Source organism: Ursus maritimus, unplaced genomic scaffold (genome assembly GCF_017311325.1).
Source record: "Ursus maritimus isolate PB19 unplaced genomic scaffold, ASM1731132v1 scaffold_5, whole genome shotgun sequence".
NCBI lineage: Eukaryota > Metazoa > Chordata > Mammalia > Carnivora > Ursidae > Ursus > Ursus maritimus.
In genome coordinates, this window is record NW_024426663.1 from 48,543,433 (window position 1) to 48,565,183 (window position 21,751).

At 35.5% G+C, this 21,751-nt stretch overlaps 1 protein-coding gene across 3 annotated transcripts in view; it reads right to left on the minus strand.

Annotated features, from left to right (window-relative positions):
- RBM27 (RNA binding motif protein 27) overlaps positions 1-21,751 on the minus strand; it is a 76,201-nt gene that overhangs the window by 15,346 nt on the left and 39,104 nt on the right. For 2 of the 3 annotated variants that reach the window (XM_040622270.1, XM_040622269.1), the window contains exons 10-19: positions 20,786-20,935; positions 17,490-17,634; positions 16,698-16,851; positions 14,087-14,383; positions 12,264-12,404; positions 6,603-6,722; positions 5,604-5,678; positions 5,298-5,462; positions 4,017-4,121; positions 3,703-3,894 (exon numbers count right to left, since the gene is read on the minus strand). In XM_040622270.1, coding sequence (XP_040478204.1) covers positions 3,703-3,894; positions 4,017-4,121; positions 5,298-5,462; positions 5,604-5,678; positions 6,603-6,722; positions 12,264-12,404; positions 14,087-14,383; positions 16,698-16,851; positions 17,490-17,634; positions 20,786-20,935 — 1,544 coding nt within the window. The remainder of the gene's footprint in view (positions 1-3,702; positions 3,895-4,016; positions 4,122-5,297; positions 5,463-5,603; positions 5,679-6,602; positions 6,723-12,263; positions 12,405-14,086; positions 14,384-16,697; positions 16,852-17,489; positions 17,635-20,785; positions 20,936-21,751) is intronic. The other variant, XM_040622271.1, reaches the window with a different exon arrangement.

Sequence of the window (21,751 nt, forward strand, 5' to 3'; positions counted from 1 at the left end):
AAAATATACAGTACAAAAACATTAATATGGGGTGCCTGGGTGGCTTGGTCGGTTAGGCACCTGCCTTCTGCTTAAGTCATGATCCCAGGGTCCTGGGATCGAGCCCTGCGTCGGGCTCCCTGCTCAGTGGGGAGTCTGCTTCTCCCTCTCCCTCTGTTCCTCCCCATTTGTGCTTGCTCACTATCTTGCTCTCTCTCTCTCAAATAAATGAGTAAAATCTTTTTTTAAAAAATACTAATATTGGGGCACCTGGGTGGCTCAGTCAGTTAAGCATCTGCCTTTGGCTCAGGTCATGATCTCAGGGTCCTGGGATCGAGCCCTGCGACCAGCTCCCTGCTCAGCAGGAAGTCTGCTTCTCCCTTTTCCTCTGTCCCCGCTTGCGTGCACTCTCTCTGTCTCAAATAAATAAAATCTTAAAAAAAAAATTAATATTTCATCTTAAATGTAAACGTGATGTTAAAAAGACTAACTTAAAAAGTAGTATATGTTCATTTGGAAAGCAAATAGGTCCTCAGAAAGAAAAAAATGAAAAAACTTTAATTCTGCCAACCCAGAAATATAAATTTAATAGACTTTCATTCCAAGTTTATGTATAATCTTGTATCCTACCTTTTTTTAACCTAAAAGTCAATCCTGAGCATTTTCTCATGTCATTCTTCTTCTTTTTTTTTTAATTTTTAATACTTTATTATGTTATGTTAGTCACCATACAGTATATCTTTAGTTTTTGATGTAATGTTCCATGATTCATTATTTGCATATAACACCCAGTGCACCATACAATATGTGCCCTCCTTAATACCTATTACCGGCCTATCCCAATTCCCCGCCCCCCTCCCCTTTGAAGCCCTCAGTTTGTTTCCCAGAGTCCACAGTCTCTCATGGTTCATTCGCCCTTCTGTTTACCCCTCCTTCATTCTTCCCTTCCTTCTCCTACCAATCTTCCTATTTCTTATGTTCCATAAATGAGTGAAACCATATAATTGTCTTTCTCTGCTTGTCATGTCATTATTCTTCAAAAAGATATTTTCTTCCTTCCTTCCTTCCTTCCTTCCTTCTCTTTCTTTCTTTCTTTCTTTCTTTCTTTCTTTCTTTCTTTCTTTCTTTCTTTCAAGATTTTATTTATTTATGTGATAGACAGACAGCGAGAGAGGGAACACAGCAGGGGAGTGGGAGAGGAAGAAGCAGGCTCCCAGCGGAGGAGCCCAGTGTGGGACTCAATCCCGGAACGCCGGGATCACGCCCTGAGCCGAAGGCAGACGCTTAACGACTGCGCTACCCAGGCGCCCCCTAAAAAGATATTTTCAATAGCAGCAAAATGCCACTGAGAATTTAGATTGTTCCCTCTTTACTAATACAAAGAGTGCTATACTAAGCATCCTTAGAGCTATTACTTGCATACAATCATAATTCCCTTATGATAAATTCTTAGAAGCAGATTACTGGATACAGGAATAAACTGGAGGATTCCAGAATTAGGTCCTCATACTGCAAAAGAGCTTCACTAAAACCCATCTACCATCTTTTCATATGGTTCATCCATGATCCTTTCACAATCATTAAGGAGAGTAAAAGAATACTGAAAATACCCATTTTACTTTTGCCTTTGTGGGATATAAAATACCTCAAAGAAGAGTTACCTTTATGTTTGCTAAATCTATTTACAATACTGTCTAGGCATATACATTTCTGTAGTTCTTTCAAAGAAAGCATACTACACTGCCCAATTATCCATTACTAGGGTGTGTTTCTAGTACTCAAGACTGTCTAACAGCACCATGTTAAAACAAAAAAACAACAAAACACCATCAAAACTGATGGAAATGTCTCCTTCTTGAAGTTACCTCACCTCCATTGGCTTTGTTTGGTCCTTAACCAAATGCCTGGACATGCCCCTTTCCACAAACCAAATGCCGTATTTCAGACTTATCCAATATATGTACATGAAAATTGGTTATCATATGCTCTAGAATGATCCTACTTATGGGAAGCAAAGAGATGCATGTAAGCATGAGTTCTGGGCTAAAAATCTGCATATCGTCTCCAGAGACCCTCAAGATTCAACATGCAGCCTCCTACACAAAGATTACCTCATTTTTTTAACTAGAACTTCTTGCAAATTCAAATTTACAACAATTCTGCTTTACTTCAGTACTGCCTCACCAGAGCTCATAATGGGTCTAAATGCCCAACTTATTTGGCAAGGAAATATTAATTTTATATACTCAACATCAAAAGAAAATCAACATTCACCCAGCCTCCACAAGAATACCCTGCACACATGTAGTGCTGCTCACCATACTTACTCAAAAGTCACTTTTAAAGCTAGTCTCCCAGTTTACAAAAAAATATGTATATATTGGTCAGACTGGTCAAAGAAACTGGCTCAAGAGTGAACAGAATGCAGCCAACACAGCTCTCAAATCTGGACACTTTAACAACCCACCATTCTCTAAACGTCAGGGTGAAAAAGGATTAGGGGGCATCATACTAATAAGAGACAGAGAGTGAAGTCCTGCTCTTTAAGATTTCCTTCACCATCTTTAACATGTAATAGGGCTGAAAATGGGGGCAGTTCTCAGTCCGTTGAGCGTCCAACTCTTTTTTTTTTTAAAGATTTTATTTATTCATTTGACAGAGAGAGAGACAGCCAGTGAGAGAGGGAACACAAGCAGGGGGAGTGGGAGAGGAAGAAGCAGGCTCCCAGCAGAGCAGGGAGCCTGATGCAGGGCTCGATCCCAGCACCCTGGGATCACTCCCTGAGCCGAAGGCAGACGCTTAACGACTGAGCCACCCAGACACCCCGAGTATCCAACTCAGGTCATGATCTCACGGTCGTGGGATCGAGCCCTGTGTAGGGCGGTGCACTGGGCATGGAGTCTGCTTGAGATTCTCTCTCTCTCTCCCTCTGCCCCTCCCCCCAACTCATGCTCACCTGCTCACTCTCTAAAAATATAAAAAATACAAAAATAAAAATAAATACAGCTGAAAATGTTTTCTCTCAAAAAAGCTGTTTGAGGAGTAGGGATTCCAGATGTCAACTGTGTGCATTTTTATCTTGGTTTTGCCGCTTAACTAACTGTATGATCTTGGCTGGTTTACTCTAAAGCTTTAAACTTTTGTTTTCTCAACTGTACACATGGAATTTCACATGCACTTTATACAGTTATTTAAATGAGATCATGTATGAAAACACTCTAGCACAAGTAACACTCAATATTTATTAAATGAATGAGTGAGTGGAAAGAGGATATACTCTGTTTAAGGAGCAAATTAAAGACAGTTACCTGTAACAAATCTCTATTTGCATGTTTATCTAAAAGTGTTTCCCACTGTATACAGAATATAACAATACATGTCTCTTATTCTAATAAATTCTTCCTTTGAATTCTGCCTTCGTCCCAGATTATTTTCACTTACTGACTATAAACACTTGGTAAACCATGTAATATCCCTAAAAACAAAAAATCAAATATTTGCTTGGGAACAACTTGTCACTACAAACGCATTTATGTGGAGTGTTATGGAATTACAAAGCATAAGCTGCTTCTTGACCTTCAAATATATTAATAAGAATTTGTTAATACGCCTTTTACAACTTGATATTCTAATCTATAAAACATGATACTTATGCAGAATGCAGCAAGAAAATGCTGAATACAGTCCTTTTAAAGTCGGCATCTGTCTACTTTAAAAACTTACTGAGAAATGCTGAAGTAATTCATCTTTCTCCTCCTCAATGAATCCCCCAACTGTTAGTGGTTTGGGGCGGTGGTCCACCACCATGTGATTCAGTGAGCCCCTTCCTCTTCCTCCACGGCCTCTGCCTCTTCCTCGACCTTGAGACGACATAGTCTTTCCTCGACCCACAGGTAAAATACCTAATCGTGCAGCCTGAATAACAACAAAAAGTAAAATATAATATACACTGTCAGACTGAACCTTGGAAAACAGAGGAAAGAAAAAAGTATTATTTGAGGTGTTAAATGTAGTGGGTAACTTCTCTTAAACCTCACCTCAACCTGTAACTGACTGAGTTTTTTCCGTAACTCTGTTGTGTCTTCTCCTGAGGATAGCCTCTTGTGAAGGTCCAGTTCAGTATCTAATAGTTCTTTCTGAGCCTTTGGAAAAATTAAGAGTAAAATGTATTTGTTAAAAAAAAAAAGTATTTGTTAGATAACGTCTAAGACCTTATTCAGAATATTATATTGAGAATAAAAGGATGCAATAAACCTGAGTGTTTTAGGGAAGGTTAACTGTGCAAAAACACACAGAGTGTATACTGACATTAGTAACAATAATAAGCATCATTATTGCTTAAGATGGACTAAAAATCAGACCTTGGAAACAGTCAACTGAGAAGACGGAGCTGAGAATAATTTTCTAATAATAAGGAGTCATAAATGAAACACAATCAGACAAAATACGTAGGAAATATTCATTAATGGTAAAAACATAAATAATAGCTACATAATTGCTTTCAGATTTGAACTATTGCCATTCTTTTTTTGATGTACTATCCGTCTTTAGATGGCATGACTGTGAGAGAATCCCCCCCCCATATACATACTCTTTAATTTTTAAAACGTGTATGTATTCCTTCTATAATTGGGGGGCATTTCAATAACAATTTTTTTTCAAAGCAATCTTGATGAACTACTTTATATTCCTCCAGTAATAGAGAACGAGAATTTCAAACGTATTATAATATTGTACATAAAAATTTGCATTCTATATATCTGATAAATTTATTATTCTGAGTTCTCAAACGGCCAGAAATTAATCTAAAATTTCATTCAGAGCTGTGGCATAATGGAACCACTGTGTACAGCAAGTATTCTCCCAGGGTAAGGAAACAAATGGCAATTAACAAAATTAGACTTAAGTGGATCTAGAATTTCTGATTAATCTTTTCAACAGAATGCCACATTTTTACCTATATAAAGCCAATGATACCTTCTGTATATTAAGAGATGGTTCCACTGTACTACAATATTAGAAAATTCATGAAACAGGAAAATACACCTTTCTTTTTTTTGCCATCACTCTAGCAATTTCATCTTCAGGAAAGGGACTTAAAAATCCAGTTAAAAAACACATCTTTGTTCAAAGAGGGTATTAGCATCTCTTTCAAAGAGAGTACACAGAATACATAGAAACATTAAAAAAAAAAGTTACTCTAATTGTCTCCCCATTAGACTATTAGCTACCTAAGGGTTCCAATGTACTTTCAAAGAGCCAAGCACATAAAGAGATGTTCAATAATCCTATGCTGAATGGAAAATGCAAATAGATACCTCTGTTTTTGTCTTTACTTTAGATGGTGTGGAGACTGCAGAAGATGTTTTTAATTCATCTTTCAATTGTGAGATCTTTTCACCAAGCTCTTTCAAAGTCTTCATTATGTTTGCCCTCTCTTCTGGTTTCATGTTTTTGTTCTTTTCTAGCTTAGATATTAGCATCTATAAAATAAACAAAAAAGTGAAACTACACTTAGTAAGTTTTAATATAAATAACCCTTATAAACTTTACTCTGAGGGTATCTTTGTAAAATCCATTGTATCCATCAATTCCAGCAGGCAAATAATGAGCTCTTGTCTTACCTTCTGGCATTCTATTTGTTTTTCTAGCACTTCTTGTCTCTTTTTCCTCATGTCTTGTTGTAGCTTCATTGCTTCCTATATGAAGAGATTAAAAAAGTTACTAACGGATAATGAAATTTGCCAACATTTGCATGCATTTGAAAAAAGACCAACTCATTTCTTCTGGGTCATCCCTATGCTTTACAAGAAAAATTTTGCTCCTAATCAAAAAACAGCTGAAACCAGAGATGAAACCTTTAAATATATTTTCTGTATAGAGTTTATATTTATAACTGTACTTTAAAAAATATTTAAAATACTAAACACTGTATCTATGACATTTATATTCACTTGAATGATGTGAATATATTTATGAAGAAAAACAAGAGCTGTTTTCACTTTCCAGTGTAATAAGCCAATACTTATTTTTCAAGTTTAAAGTTTAAAAAATGTGAGACGAAGATAGAGAACAGAAGTCATAGCAAATTCTATGGATTTCTGCCAAGAAAATATTGCCTCTCACCCCTCTGTTAATCAAATCTCCAATTATACTCAGACAATACATATAAATATCTATTTTAGTTGAAAAACTCTTATATGAGTTTAAATCTAAAAAGATAAGGAAACTCAGAAGTGAGTCATATGAATAACTACTACATAAATGTTTTACTTTATGTGAAACACTGTCTAACTTACAAAGCAAGAGAGGAATTAAAAGAGGAAATAATGAAATAAAACTCTCTGCTTCTTTACCTTGGAGGAAAAACAAACAGGACAACTCAGTGTTGTTTATTTTTATATGGAAAAAATTCTTTCCTTGTGCTGAAAGGCAACTGCAAAATAGTTTTTTGTCTGTTCATCTTTTTTTTTTTTCCAAATGTACACTGCATCAAGAAGCAGCTAAATAAACATTTAAATGTAGTTCCATAACAACATGAACTAGTCAAATGTGTTAACATAATCACTTAAGAATTCAATGGGTCGTTTCCTCTTTAAGGAAATTAGAATCAAGGCTGTTACCTGCTTCTTTTTAAGAACTTCTTGAACATCATGAGATTTAGACCCTGAACAAAGTTTTGAAGGTGTCTTTAAGTTTGAGGAGCTGTAAATCATTTTTGGATGGCCTGGAGCTGAAAATATCTATGAAACACAAATATAATTAAATTAAATTTTAGAACGGTTTTCAAGTAAATTTTTAGAAAGACTGCATGTATTTGGTTTTTTTCAGGAGTTAAAATTTTTTTTACATTTAAAAACTTCATTTACAAAACGAGTTTTTTATGTATACATAAATTCGACTGTCACTCAAATATAAAAACAAAAATTAATTTTAGCAAAAATGTTGTGTTTTGGAATGCAATTACATTACTCCTCTTCTCTTTGTATTTTTTTAATTGAGAGAAAAAGAACTGCAGCCCCTTGTATATAGGAGCTGGCCAACTACTCTGAGTGAGGCCTTACTGTCCCGTTAAACAATTTCACAGAGTATCAACCTCCAACAAGGCCACTTTTGGGACCAGGATGGGTCAAGACAAAAACAAGATCACTCCATTGACTGAACAGACACAAAAAAGAGGAATATAATCTAAACAGTAAAAACGACTAAATATCTCTCTAACCTAACAGGAATGACTGCAGCTTCTTTACCCATTATAGCTTTAGCCTCTAGTTTTCCCTCCTTCTAGGTTAAGACTAATTAAGATGTCTGATCACAGAATTACTCCTGTTTCCTTAAACCCTCCCTCCAAATCACCTAACACAGGATTAGGGTACTTTGTAATCATAATCTTCTTATATTTAATCAAATGCTACATGAATTTATAATAAAACATAAGACAAGCAGTTAGCTCACAGATCTGAGCAAAGTGGTGGTCATCTCTACTATGCCAGGTTTGGTATTTAGATTCCTTTCCCCTTCTGAACAGACCACTCTCCAGTTAGTCTTCCCTTAAGGAACAGCAGAACGACATGGTACAGCACAATCTCTCTGGTACAAGTCTTTCCTAACATACACTCCTCTTTTATCTTTTAATTAAATATATGATATAAAGGACACAGAATATAATTGAGAAATTCACAGAAAATTCAATTGTGTAAACATCATTAAATATTCAGAACCAAATACAAAACTTCTCTCAACCATACAATAGTTAACTGTCCTCAAAATTAAGCTACCTTAACTACACAGGGGGTCTCTGAAGTACTGTAGGAACCCTACATAGCTGAAATTCATGTTATTATTTATTAAAATAAAAATGGCAACACCTACAAATTACTGAGCACTTAGCATGCATTAAACACTTCTCCTTCCTTGCTTCACTAACACGAAATTTTTCAATCCCCGTAGAAACTCAATTTATTGAAAAGGTAACCATGCTTTACCAACATGAAAATTTTCAATTCTCACAGCAACTCAACTTACTGAAAAGGAAACCAATGTTCCTGAGTTATCTAATACAGCTAGTAAGAGGCAGGTCAAGTTAGTCGGGGCTGTCTGACTTCCAAAATCTGTAATTGTCTTTGTTTTGGTATCTTTTTATAATGGAATTTTTGAAACAAAAGAGTTGTATTACCAATTTGATGTATCTATCACCAAGCACCAACAATTATCAGGACAAAAAACAGTAGTTCCCCCTTATCCACAGTTTGGCTTTCCATGGTTTCAGTTACGTGAGGTCAACTGCGGTCTGGAAACAGATGACCCTCTGACTCATCAGAAGGTCATTAGTAGCCTAACACTACGTCACAATGCCTGTATCACTCACCTCACTTTCCCTTATCATGTAGGCATTTTATTTTATCATTTCACTTCATCACATGAACAAGGATGAGTACAGTACAATATTTTGAGAGCGACCTCTCTTTTATTAAAGTATATTATTAGAACTGTTCCATTTTATTATTATTGTTACTCATCTCATTGTGCCTATTAAACTTTATTTTGGGTAGGGATATACAGGAAAAAACACAGTGTATATATATATATTTAGGGTTTGGTACTATTTGTGGTGTCAAGCACCCACTGTGGGTCTTGGAAAGTATCCCCTGCAGATAAGCGGAGACTCCTATAATCTTGTTTTACTTAAATCCCCAACTCCACATTCATACCATGTTGTTTTATCAGTAAATATTTCAGTTGTATCTTTAAAAGGTAAGGACCCCCCTTTTAAAGATAACCACAATACCATCATCACACTTAAAAGATAGATGTGATTAGATATTCACATCCTAAGATTGTATTATAAATTTCTAAACATTTTTTTTCCCATTTGAATGGGATCTATTAAAGTCCATCTACTGCAACTGGTTATATCTCTTTCAAGTCTCCTTTAATACTATTTCATTTCCCATTGCTTTCTTTTCCTTGCAAATTGTTGAAGAAACCATGTTACTCATCCTGCAGTATTTGCCACAGAATTCTATGATACCCTGGTAACATGCTCTGCTGTCCTAGAATTTTCTTTAAATTAGTGAGTAGATCTAGAACCTTTATGACAATTTCTCATTCTTTGACAGGACTCTAGAAATCTCTGACAACTTCATTTTCTGGCTGGATAAAATATTCTAGGGTCATCTGGAACACTGTCAGTCCCAGATCTGGGGAAAGCCATTTCTTCAAGAACCCCTGGCTCCTCTGAGTGCTTGGGAGGGGGCAGGGGGTCATTACCCTTGGAAAGACTATTATTTCTAGATCTTTTCAGTGAGCAGAATTAAGAAATGTTCTAGAGTTTTTTATTGCTTGTTTTTTAAGATAAAATGGTATCTGAATTTGTATCAATACAGTTAATCCTTGAACAACTCAGGAGTTAAGGGGTGCTAACCCCCTGCCCCACAGTCAAAAATTCACATATTTAACTTCTGATTCCCCCAAAACTTAATAGCCTACTGTTGACCAGAAGCCTTACTGATAACATGAACAGTGAACACATATTTTGTATGTTATATACTGTATTCTTACAAGATAAGCTATAGAAATCGTTTAGAAAATCATAAGAGAAAATACATTTACACTCTTTACTGTAATTACTTTAAAAATCCATGTTTAAAAGAGCCCGGATGTCCACTGATGGATGAATGGATAAAGATGTGTGTGTGTGTGTGTGTGTGTGTGTGTGTGTGTGTATAGCCACCAAAAAAAAAAAAGAAATCTTGCCATTTGGAACAATGTGGAAAGAACTAGAATATATAATGCTAAGCAAAATAAGTCAGTCAGAGAAAAGCAAATATGATTTTACTCATATGTGGAATTTAAGAAACAGATGAACACTGAAGGGAAGGAAAAATAAAATAATATAAAAACAAAGAGGGAGTAAATCATAAGAGACTCTTAACTACTGAGAACAAACTGAGAGGGGCTGGAGGGGAGGTGGGTGAAGGGGTGGGGTAACAGGGTGATGGACATCAAGGAGGGCACTTGATGTAATAAGCAATGAGTGTTAACTGCAACTGATGAATCACTAAATTCTACCCTGAAATTAATAATACACTGTATGTTAACTAACTTGAATTTAAATAAAACCATAAGTAAATAAATAGGTAGATAAATAAATAATAAAGACCCATGTTCAGGTGGACCTGGCACAATTCACATCCATGTTGTTCAAGGATCAACCATACTTTCAATTCAAAGCAGGACTACAGTGTTTTTACTTATCTCACCTACCGTACACTTCTTTTCAACCACACTAAAAATCTCAGTTGTCAGTGACAATATAATCCTTCATTTGATTTATCCTACAATGCTCACAAACCAGTTTCAGAATACCAACACTGGCAACAACATGATTGCTGAAAAATACTTTTTGAAATTGCTTTTTGTGGGGCACCCGAGTGGTACAGTTGGTTATGTGTCCAACTCTTGGTTTCTGCTTAGGTCGTGATCTTAGGGTCATGGGAATTAGCCCCAAGTCAGGCTCCATGCTCAGTGCATAGTCTGCTTGGGTTTCGCTTCCCTTTCTCTGCCCCTCCTTGCCATTTGCTCACGCTCATGCACACTTTCTCTCTCTCAAATATTTTTTAAAAATTGCTTTTTGTCTTCAGGGTTTATCTCACTACGAATATATAGTCAAGTAACTAAAAGTACCTTTTATGTAAACATTAGTTCATTTGTTTCATTTTTCTTTTTAATTTTTAGAGATGATTTTTTTCATTTTATTTTATAACCGCATTCACCATTTACATGGTTCCAAGACAAATCTCCAAAACAAAACATAGTCAAAGCTGTCTAGTTTCTTCTATCCTTACCATAATCACCAAGACTTAAATTTTAGGAATTAAAAAAAATTTTTTAGTTAATTTCAGAAATTTTTGTTTCTGTTAATAAGCAAATACTTAATATGTGTTCATTGGACCTACTTGTTTAGACTAACAGGGCTGACTATATATGTTTTGTTCCATTTTACTTTTTTACCTAATATATCCTGATGATCACCACATGGTTCATATGAAGATACTACTCCTCATTCCACTGTAAAGTTGCACATACACTGTTCTATGAATGTACTACTACATTTTAAGTAACTAGTCCCCTACAGATGGACATCTGGGTTGTTTCCAGTCTTTTGCTATTATAAGGAGTCTACAATTAGTAGCCTAGTATGTACATTTTTTCATAGTTTAACAAATGTACTTTTGGCATACATTCTGAGGAGGATTATTACTGGTTTAGAAAAAATGCATACATAATTTTGCCAGACACTGCCAAATTTGCTTTCATGGGGGTTGTACCATTTAGCATTTCCATTGGCATCTAAATCTCAGATCTTTTCAGAAATTATCCTAGTTTATTATGTAATTTTTTAAATGGATCTAATTTTATATTTTCTATATGGCTATCCAGTTACCCAAACACCATTTACCAAAAAGTCCATACTTTCCCCATTGACCTAAGATACTGTTTTGACATCTAAAAATTCCTATTTTCAAGTGAGTCTATTTCTCGTCTTTTATTCTGTTCCACTGGTCTATCCATGTGCCAGTATGGTTATACAGATTTCATAGTATTTTTTTTTTTTAAAGATTTTTATTTATTTATTCGACAGAGATAGAGACAGCCAGCGAGAGAGGGAACACAAGCAGGGGGAGTGGGAGAGGAAGAAGCAGGCTCATAGCGGAGGAGCCTGATGTGGGGCTCGATCCCATAACGCCGGGATCACGCCCTGAGCCGAAGTCAGACGCTTAACTGCTGTGCCACCCAGGCGCCCCGATTTCATAGTATTTTTTAATGTCTAATACGTCTAGTCTCCCCTTGTTCTTTTTCAGAATTTTTCAGGTCTTCTTTGAAATAATCACCATTGTGGAAAGTCACTGTACAGATATATTCCTAAAAGCAAAGAAACTACTTAAAATATATTCCAAAGTTTGACTTCTGATTATGACAGAATTTTCTTCATTATGTTCTTACTTAAAGAAGAAAAGAAATGGACTAAGAAAGACATCTATTAACAAATGGCTAAAATTCTCAAATTCCTACTTCGCTTTGAATAGGAAAAAAATTTAACTAGCTTATTTCTGGCAGAATCATGGAAATTAGAGAAGTATACCTGCCACACTTAGGTTAGCTCTCACATTTACCTTGACTGAAGAAACAAGACATTACAAATTTGGATGAAAGTCAATTTCTTAATTTCTCTGTGTCACTGACCAGCTTTAAATATATCTGAGGATCATAGAAATACGTACCTGGCAATCTTCTCCAGCACCACCTGACTGATTCAATAAGTGTGATGCATCACTCTGGTTACCACTTGCATGTCCAAGACGATGTTTAACAGGAACTTTGTTAAGAACATAGGCGCCCGATGTCTGTGGTTTACTCATCATCTGCACACACAAAATAAACACATCCGTGGTAAAAGTTTTTAAAATGTCCAAGAATGATACAAATTCAGGGGGGTGATTACCATGGGGAAGAAAATAAAGAAATGAGAAAGGAGGGTGCTTCAATTATCTATAAGGTTTTATTTTTAAGTGGCAGATATACAAATGATTGCTATTATCCATACTTCTATGGATGTCTGAAAAATGTCATAACAAAATGCATACATATATGCTCATACAGATAAAAATTTCTAATAATTTTTTAAATGTTCCCTTTAAGGGATTTGGGGGTTTTAACTGATGGTAGCTTACATCAATAATAGTAGCTTGGAGAGACTATGGACTATGAGAAACAAACTGAGGGCCTCAGAGGGGAGGGGGGTGGGGGACTGGGATAGACCGGTGATGGGTAGTAAGGAGGGCACGTATTGCATGGTGCACTGGGTGTTATATGCAACTAATGAAGCATCGAACTTTACATCGGAATCCGGGGATGTACTGTATGGTGACACAATATAATAAAAAATCATTAAAAAAAAAATAAGTATTCATAGAAAAAAAAATAATAGTAGCTTGGTGCATGTATATATGTATATACGCTCATACAGATAAATATGCATGCTTATATGTTATATATGCTCATTCAGGTAAAAATTTCTAATAATTTTTTAAATGTTCCCTTTAAGGGATTTGGGGATTTTAACTGAGGGTAGCTTATAACAATAACAGAACAGGGTCTAATAGATCACAAAGGTGACAGTATCACTTTTATGCACCACCTGGTCAACATCTAGGGGAAGCATTTACCTTTGGGCTCTAACATGAAGTGGGACATAGACAAAAGAAATTCAGGCTTAGGTGCAAATAAAAAGGATGATGACTGGACTTAAAACTATGTACGGTAAGATATCCTTTTTAAAAATCTGAATGCATTTAACTGAAACAAGAGAACACCCAGGAAAAGGTTATGATTATCATCAATATTGGAATGGCTCTAGTGCATGGTAGTTTGTTCTTTCCTTCCTTCATCTATTCATTCAAGTGTATTATGAGCAATACATGCCAGGCCTTGTTTTAGGCATGGAAAACAGAATGAATAAAATAGACAAAATCCCCATTTTCTTGGAGCTTACATTTCAGTTTTAAAAGTTTTAAGAGCTTTTTAAGAGTTTTCTACATGGAAAAATTAAGACAGAAGAGTGGGTAAAAGGATGACTGATTCTAACACAAAACAAAGCAAAAGTTCTAGATTCAGAGTTGTCTGGTAGTGGACAGTTACTACATTTTACTGTTGAGAAGAATCACTAAGGGTATTTCTTTAAACATGTAGATTTATGGGCCTCATATTCTAAAGACTGACTCTATAAGTTAGGGGAGATAAGGCCCAGGAATTTGTACTCAGGTAATTAATTCCAATAGAACAGCACTTGTCTAACTTTACGGTTCATTAGAATCATCCAGAGAGCTTGCTGAGGCCCCAACCACAGTGATTCTGACTGAGTAAGGTGGGGTGAGGTCCAAGAAACTGCATGTCTGGTAAGTTCTCAGGAGAGGAGATGCTACTGTCTGCAGATAAAACTGAGTGGCTTTAACATAAATCACCTAAGGACCCAAACTGAGAAACAATGATCTAGATAGAAGATGGGACTAGAGGACCTCTCATCCTCTGTGAACCAGTGGATTACCTTCTGGATACCCCCATGTACTGTAGAGGGAGGAGACTGGGCCACCAGCACCTGCTGCTGATGAAGGTGCTGTGGCAGATGATGGTGCTGTTGTGACAGGTGACTAAGTGTTTGCTGCTGCTGCAGGAGTAGCTGTGTTGGAGACTGTAGTGCTGGCTGCTCGTTGTTTTCTCTATGCCACAGAACTCGAATGAATCGGTTGTTTAGAACTGCTTCAGTGCTGGAAATGGCTTTCCTGGCCTCCTCATTGGTAAGATACTGGATGAGTGCTGCTTCCGGATCTCCCTTAAAAGCAACCTGTAAGAAAAAACAAAAGCATCAACAAAAAAATCCACAGAAATTAACAAATAGTTAAATGCAAATAAATTACTGAAGAAATCAATAATTCAAAAGTAGGGAAGAGCCTGCTGAAATCCATTCTGAATGCTTTGTAAATAAAGTTCTTCATCCCTCTAAAAGATAATATGCATATTTTCCAAAATGATACATAAAAGAATATTAGATAATTCAATAAATAATCCTAGTAATGTTACCTAACCACTTGGGGAAAAGTTGTTAGATCCCTCCCAGATATCTTACATTCAAATAAACTCCAGAAAAGGAAACTATTTTACAATAATAAACAAAACACCTGATAAAAACACAGAAGAAAAAAGGGTGGACATCTGTATAATCTGAGTGTTTGGAAAACCTTTTTATGCATACCTATAAAAGTAGGATCCATAAAGACAAAGAACAGGAGATTCTACCACATAAAATTTTAAAATCTGTCAATCCAAATATGCCCTAAACTAAATGATGAATGGAAAAACTGTTTTTAATATATATGACAAGCAGTGGCTTAGAAAAGCACTATTGTAAATGCCTTCAAAAAAATGGGCAAAGACAACAGGCACATCCAAAAATAAAACCTGCAAAAGATCTATATAAGAAACATATTTTAAAAAAGCAAATTAAAACAAGTATAATTTTTCACTTACGAAACTGGCTAAAAAATTTTAATGGATCCACATTACAGTGCTGATGAGGGTTCATACAGTGCATTTGGGAGTATCAACTGGCACAACCCTTTTGGAGAACAATTTGGCAGCTCAAATAAAAAGTCTTAAAATTCCCTTTAATTCAGCAATGCATCATAAAAAAATAATGAAGGTTCAATGACAAGGAAGCTCACCACAGCATTGTTTTTATATAAAGCAATAAAACAACAGAAATTCCCAACAACAAAGAACGTAAACAAATTATGGCCTATTGTTAGGGACTGATTTATGACCTCCCTCCCAAATTTTTATGTTGAAATCCTAACCCCCCAGTGTGACAACATTTGGAGACAGGGCTTTTAGGAAGTAATTAAAGTTAAATGAGGTCATAACGGCGGGGGCCTGATCAGATGGTACTGGAGGCCTTATAGAAAGAGGAAGAGATCTCTCTCCTCTTCCACAACTCCAGGACAGCAAGAAAGTTGCGACTGGCAAAGCAGAAAGAGAATCCTCATCAGGAACCAACTTGGCTAGCACCTTGATTTTGGACTTCCCCCGAAATAAGTTTTTGTTGTTTAAGCCACCCAGTCTATGGTATGTGTTACGGAAATCGGACGAGACTCACTGACCAAACTACATTAAGCCATCTTATTTTTTCTAAATGCTGTAAACAATAACGACCTAGGAAACATCTTAAGAGAAAAAAGGCAGTCAGAGACATTTGGTATGACTTTGTATTCTTGAAGTGTGTAAAGTATTTTTAAAAGAACATGTGTATATGTGCATATGTGTGTTCTTCCATATAAACAAATATAGTATGTCTTCTCATTAAAATATTAGTAACTATTATTGCAGAGTAGTGAGATTCAGGTGATTTGTTTTTTCACTTTTGTTTAATGTACTTCCAATCATCTATAAAATTAAACATGTACTACATTCAGGGACAAAAAAACTGCTTAAAAATCTCTCAAAAAGATTTCTCTGAGTTCTTTGAAATATCAAATTTCCTAGTACTACTTTCTTAAACTCAGTTATATAAATCACATTTGGTTTGATGACAACACTAACCATCAGGGGTGACTAACTGAAACTGCAAATTAATGAGGCCTTCCAAATACTCTCAATTACAGCATAACACTCAACCACAAATTCATAAATTGGAGACAGCAGAATACAATTTATGAAATATTAGATAACATGTTATACTGCCTAGAATTCTCAAGATTAGAACCATCCATAACCAATTACTATTTCACTGCAATATAAGAGTCATTCAGTAAACAAAATTACAATCTTAGAAATTACCAAAAATCTCACCTATCTAGTTAGAATACTAAAGCAGATTAAAAAGTCATTTGTCCAGAGATAACACTATGAACAAAAATACACTAACTAGCCTGTGTGTCTTTCAAGAAGAAGTTGTGGATAAGAAACAAATGCATTTAAAAATACAAATTCAGCTTAACAATTTCATAATAAAATTGTGTATCGAGCTATATAGTGGAGTTTAAAACACTTAGCAGAGATAATGAGAGTAATTACTGGCTCATTTAAGCAAAATGAACTGGTAAGAGTATTTTCAAAGATGCATAAAACCACATTAATTCTGTCACCAACCTAGCCACATTTACCTGGATGTTTACAATAGTTCCAAATTTGCTGAAGTGTTCGTTGAGCTTGGTAATATTGTTCAATTCCTGAGGGATTTTCTTGACTTCTAATTTGGTGTTTGTATACTGATTCTTTCTCAAGAATCCTGGTTTACTCTGACTGTTATTCCCTTGCCTGAAAAGAATATTAATAGATCTTGATTAATTCCCCCACCTTACACCTAGCCACGAGAAAGGTCAACAAATAATTTAAGTTTATGTGTATTAAAGCACCATCTGTAAGACATTCTTACATTCTTGAGAAATATACTTAACATTCTTCAGAAATTACTATATAATTTTCACATCTTCCTTGTAGAGAGAAAGAAAGAAGACTGAATGGCAAAAGATGACAAAACGAAAAAGACCCAAATGAGATAAAAAATCATATGGTACAAAGATCCACAACAATTACCAAGGAGTCTAACTTTAAAGCAAGGAATGAACATCATTTTTTTTAATGGCATGTTTTCCAACTTTGGCAAAAGTACGTTGAGTTTTTCCTCTTTACTACTCATTTCCAGTGTCTCAATAATTCTTAATACTGGGCTAGGCCTAGATATAGTAAATACAAATTATTAATATCTATTATTAATATTCTGTTAGCTCTTCCATTTTTAAGATGTTCTAATGATGCCTCTGGGAACCCTAACTTTGAGACACATAGTTTGAAAATCATTGATTAATGACAGCTCTTAATTTTACAAATTAACTAATGCACACAACAATAACAAAAACACCAATTAAATGTTACTAAGTAGCAAATTATCTTACTTTCCCAGCCAAGGTTTCTTTGTGAGTGGCCCTTCCAAACCACTTATAGCTCTTTTTCGGCTATCTGGTTCAAGAACTACTCTGGTTATGTTGCTATTAATTGAAACAGGAACTGGTGGTTCAGTCTGGATGACAATGTTAGCAGCTGTTGAAAACAAAAATTAACATTACTAACAATGCATGGTCCTTGGGGAATTTCAAATGATTAAAATATTTAGCCTAAAAGCTAAAAAAGCACAGTGAATAGCACCAAACTACCATCCCTTTTCAGAAATGCTTAACAGCAAGAAAAAATTATCAACTGCCTTTTTCTCCTTTTTCAAAAAATACAACATCCAAGTTTAAAAAGTCATAGGCAACTCCAATGTAATAACTAATTCAGGCAAGGATCCTCAATGGATGCAAAAAAATAAATCGGTGAAAGACTGTTACAGAACAAGATATTTTTTTTAGAAAAAATTTTTTTTAAAGATTTTATTTATTTGAGAGAAAGAGAGCACGCGTGCAGCACCACAGTGGGGGGGGGGGGCTGCAGGGAGGGGGAGAGGAGAGGGAGAAGCAGGCTCTGGGCCACCTGGGTGAGCAGGGAACTCTATGTGGGGCTCAATCCCGGGACCCTGGGATCATGACCTGAGCTGAAGGCAGATGCTTAGCCCACTGAGCCACCCAGGTGCCCAAACAAGATACTTATGTGGTGCCGAAGTACCACTCCACAAGTGATTACACTACAAAGGAGAGATCTAACTATTATCACTGCAGGCAAGCAATCAAATTTAGCACCATAAATATTGTGAAATTATTTGTATTCTGATGTGATTCAATAAAAAGTCCACCTAGATAGGATATTATATTTTCTTATGTGCAGCAATTATAATTTTCTTATGTGCAGCAAAGATACGGTGCTTATATGTGACTACACCTTATTCCTGAATGTAAAATAAAGGATCTAAAGTGCACAATCCCTACAACACACTTTCAAGTAGTTCAAGAAAAAAAAAATGTGAAGGGAGAAGGGAAGAAAGGAGGAAGAGAAGAATGTGTATGTATACAAGCAAGCACTCACACCCAAAGGTGACAAACACAGTAACAAATGGTGAACCAAAGTGAAGGTATTTAGATGTTTATTGTACTTCGATTTTTTTGTAGGTTTAAAAATTTTCAAAACTCAAACGTTGGAAGAAAAATCCAAAGCCAACACTATAAACTGGCATGTTTCATTCACAACATTTAAAACTAAAATACTTTAACTGACCTTACAATGGCTCATCTGTGGGTGGGAAGAGGTGTGTTGAATAAAAAAGTAAGTTAACACCAATCTATGCCTGACATACTCTGAATATTCTCCTTAACTTTAGTAACTCCACCAAAAGTAAAGCTAGCAGCAAAGAGTAACATGTAGGGCTAGATATCTATGTGGTGCCAAAGTACCACTCCACAAATGATTACACTACAAAGAGAGATCTAACAATTATCACTGCAGGCAAGCAATCAAACTTAGCAACATAAATATAATGAAATTATTTGTATTCTGATCGGGGGATTTCACTGTGTGACAGTGAAATTGTGAGGCAAGCTCACTCATTTAACATGTATTTCTTCAGTAGCTGCTACAGCTCCAACAATTATATTAGACCTTATGTGTAAGTTCGTGAACAAAGTCACTATGATCTCTGACCTTCTATGGCGTTTGTTTTTAGAAGGCTAATGCAGATAACAATTGTGATGGCATAAAGCATTCTAGAATTTGAAATGCCATTATATCTTCCCTAGAATACTTTTGATGACCTCTTAACATTGCTTCGTGCTTTTCTTTACTGAAGTGTTTTATAAGGAAAGGAAAGAGATACATAGCTAGAACTTCAATGACTTGCCAACGCAACAAACCAAGCCTGTTGTACAAAAACCACATGACTTCTGAGTGAGATTATCCATGAATTACTATACATGAACGCACACAAAGACCAGACTAGTGGCAAAAGGAAAACATGAATTTCTGAGAATATGATCTTCCCACTAATTTCAAGTAATCTGGTAATAATTTATGCATTATAGCACAGAAGGTAAAAGCACATTCTTCAGAATTAGATACGCCTGGGTTCAAGTTCCAGTTCTGTCATTAATAGCTGTGTGACCTTGGGCAAGATCTTTTAACCTCTCTAACCCTCAGTGTCTTTATCTGTAAAAAGAGAATAAAAATAGTACCACTTTCAAGGAGTTGCAGGAAAGGAATACAAGAGATAATACTACATATAAAAGCATTTGGTTTCTTCTTGACACAAAACTGTTAGTCTGTAACAGTGATATTAATGGTAGTAAAGAGAAGTTAATAAAAGCAAGACAGGAAAGAAGGTAAGAACAGGAAAATGGACACCATGTAATTAAATCAGAAAAATACTGTCAGGATGGCCCATGGCCAGTCATTCGAATTAAAATTAAATATTACAAATCAAACTATGTAAGAAAGAAGAAATGGAACGTCATCAAGCTTTCTAGCCCAACCTTTCTGAGGGGAGGAGAAAGAAGGACATCAACCCATATTAAAGGTAAATGCTTGGGGCGCCCGGGTGGCTCAGTCGTTAAGCATCTGCCTTTGGCTCAGGGCGTGATCCCGGATCCCTGGGATCAGGCCCCGCATCAGGCTCCTCCGCTGGGAGCCTGCTTCCTCCTCTCCCACTCCCCCTGCTTGTGTTCCCTCTCTCACTGGCTGTCTTTCTCTCTGTCAAATAAATAAATAAATAAAATCTTTAAAAAAATAAAAAAATAAAAGTAAATGCTTGCATTTAGTCTTTATTTTATTTTTCTGCATTTAGTCCTTAAAGTTTTCTACCTATGCTTTGCAAAGGTCCTAACATATGGTTGTAATCACAAATACCAAAAAAGATCAAATGATAATTTTATTGCAGTGTTTCAGATTCTCAGTTATTAGTGTGAAGCACAGCTCTTATAATACAAAGGAGGCCCTTAAATGATCAGTTCTTTGAGGGCAAGGGACCATGTCATTTCATCTTTCTTTACCTAATATCTAACATAGTGCCCAGTAAATAGCTAAAACATAAAGGTCTACAAAAATAGCAATTAAAAATGTAAGCATTATTTTTATTTTAAATATATCCTAATTATAGCTTTAAAATAAAATTTGGAGATACAATTATTCAAACACATTTATTTGATAATTATATAGCACTCTTCAAAAAGACAATGTGTAAGTAATTCTGAACTTTAGTGAGGTCTAAACTGCTAAATTTAGTGAACTCCTGTATAACAATAGCATCAAAGAAAGTATGAGGCAGTCCCACCTCTTGGATTTGCATCCATATCTCCAGATGTTAGGCCAATCAGGTTTGGGCGCTGTGTCTGTGTTCTTGAAAAGAACTGTCTGTACTGAGATCTACCAGAACTGGTAATACTAGGAGCTTCTGGATTATAACCATCTGGTTCATATGTATCTGGGGGAAAACAAAACAAGACACATAACAAATCAGAGAGAAGTTAAGTAATTTCTCATTAATAAAATAAACAACTGCAAAAATGAATTTTTTCTTCAACAAATTTATCAATCTATACATATATATCTGAATTACAGTATATAGATATACCTGTTAGAAGTGAAAGAAATGAAAATGCTCCTGTCCCAAAATACAGATACACAGATCCATGCTTAATTATGGAGATATTCCCAGATTCATTTACCTAGCCATTTTTATCCTCTATATTAATCGCTTAATCCTAGAAACATGCACATACATGAATACCATATATAAAGGACTGGTTGAGTTTCCTCAATTACCATGTCTCACCAATTTCCAGGTACACTTAATTAGGGGGAAATCAATCTAATTTGGTTATTGGTTATGTACAGTTTAAAATGGAAATATACTAGCTGGTTTCATACATAAAACATTTCAAATGCTTTATTTCCAACACCTAAATAAATTTTATATGTCTAAACGTAATCACAATCTTACTACCAACTACCTTATCAATGTCCCTTTTATCACATTCCCTTTGTTTTCTCTAAAACTAAATATTTAATTTTTAAAATCTAATGCTAAATAACTATTTTGTTAGTGTTAAAGAAATTCTGAGTGTTCATCTCTAAACAGTATATATCCTCTTCATCCTACATAAAATCAAAGAACGGTTAAGATTAAGTGAAGACACTGGTTTTCCCCACTGTGCTTCAGAAGTCCTTGCATCTCTTTTTTATTTTCTTAGTGGAAAAATTCTCTATGGCGTTCATATGAAGTTTCAGCTACAAGGTA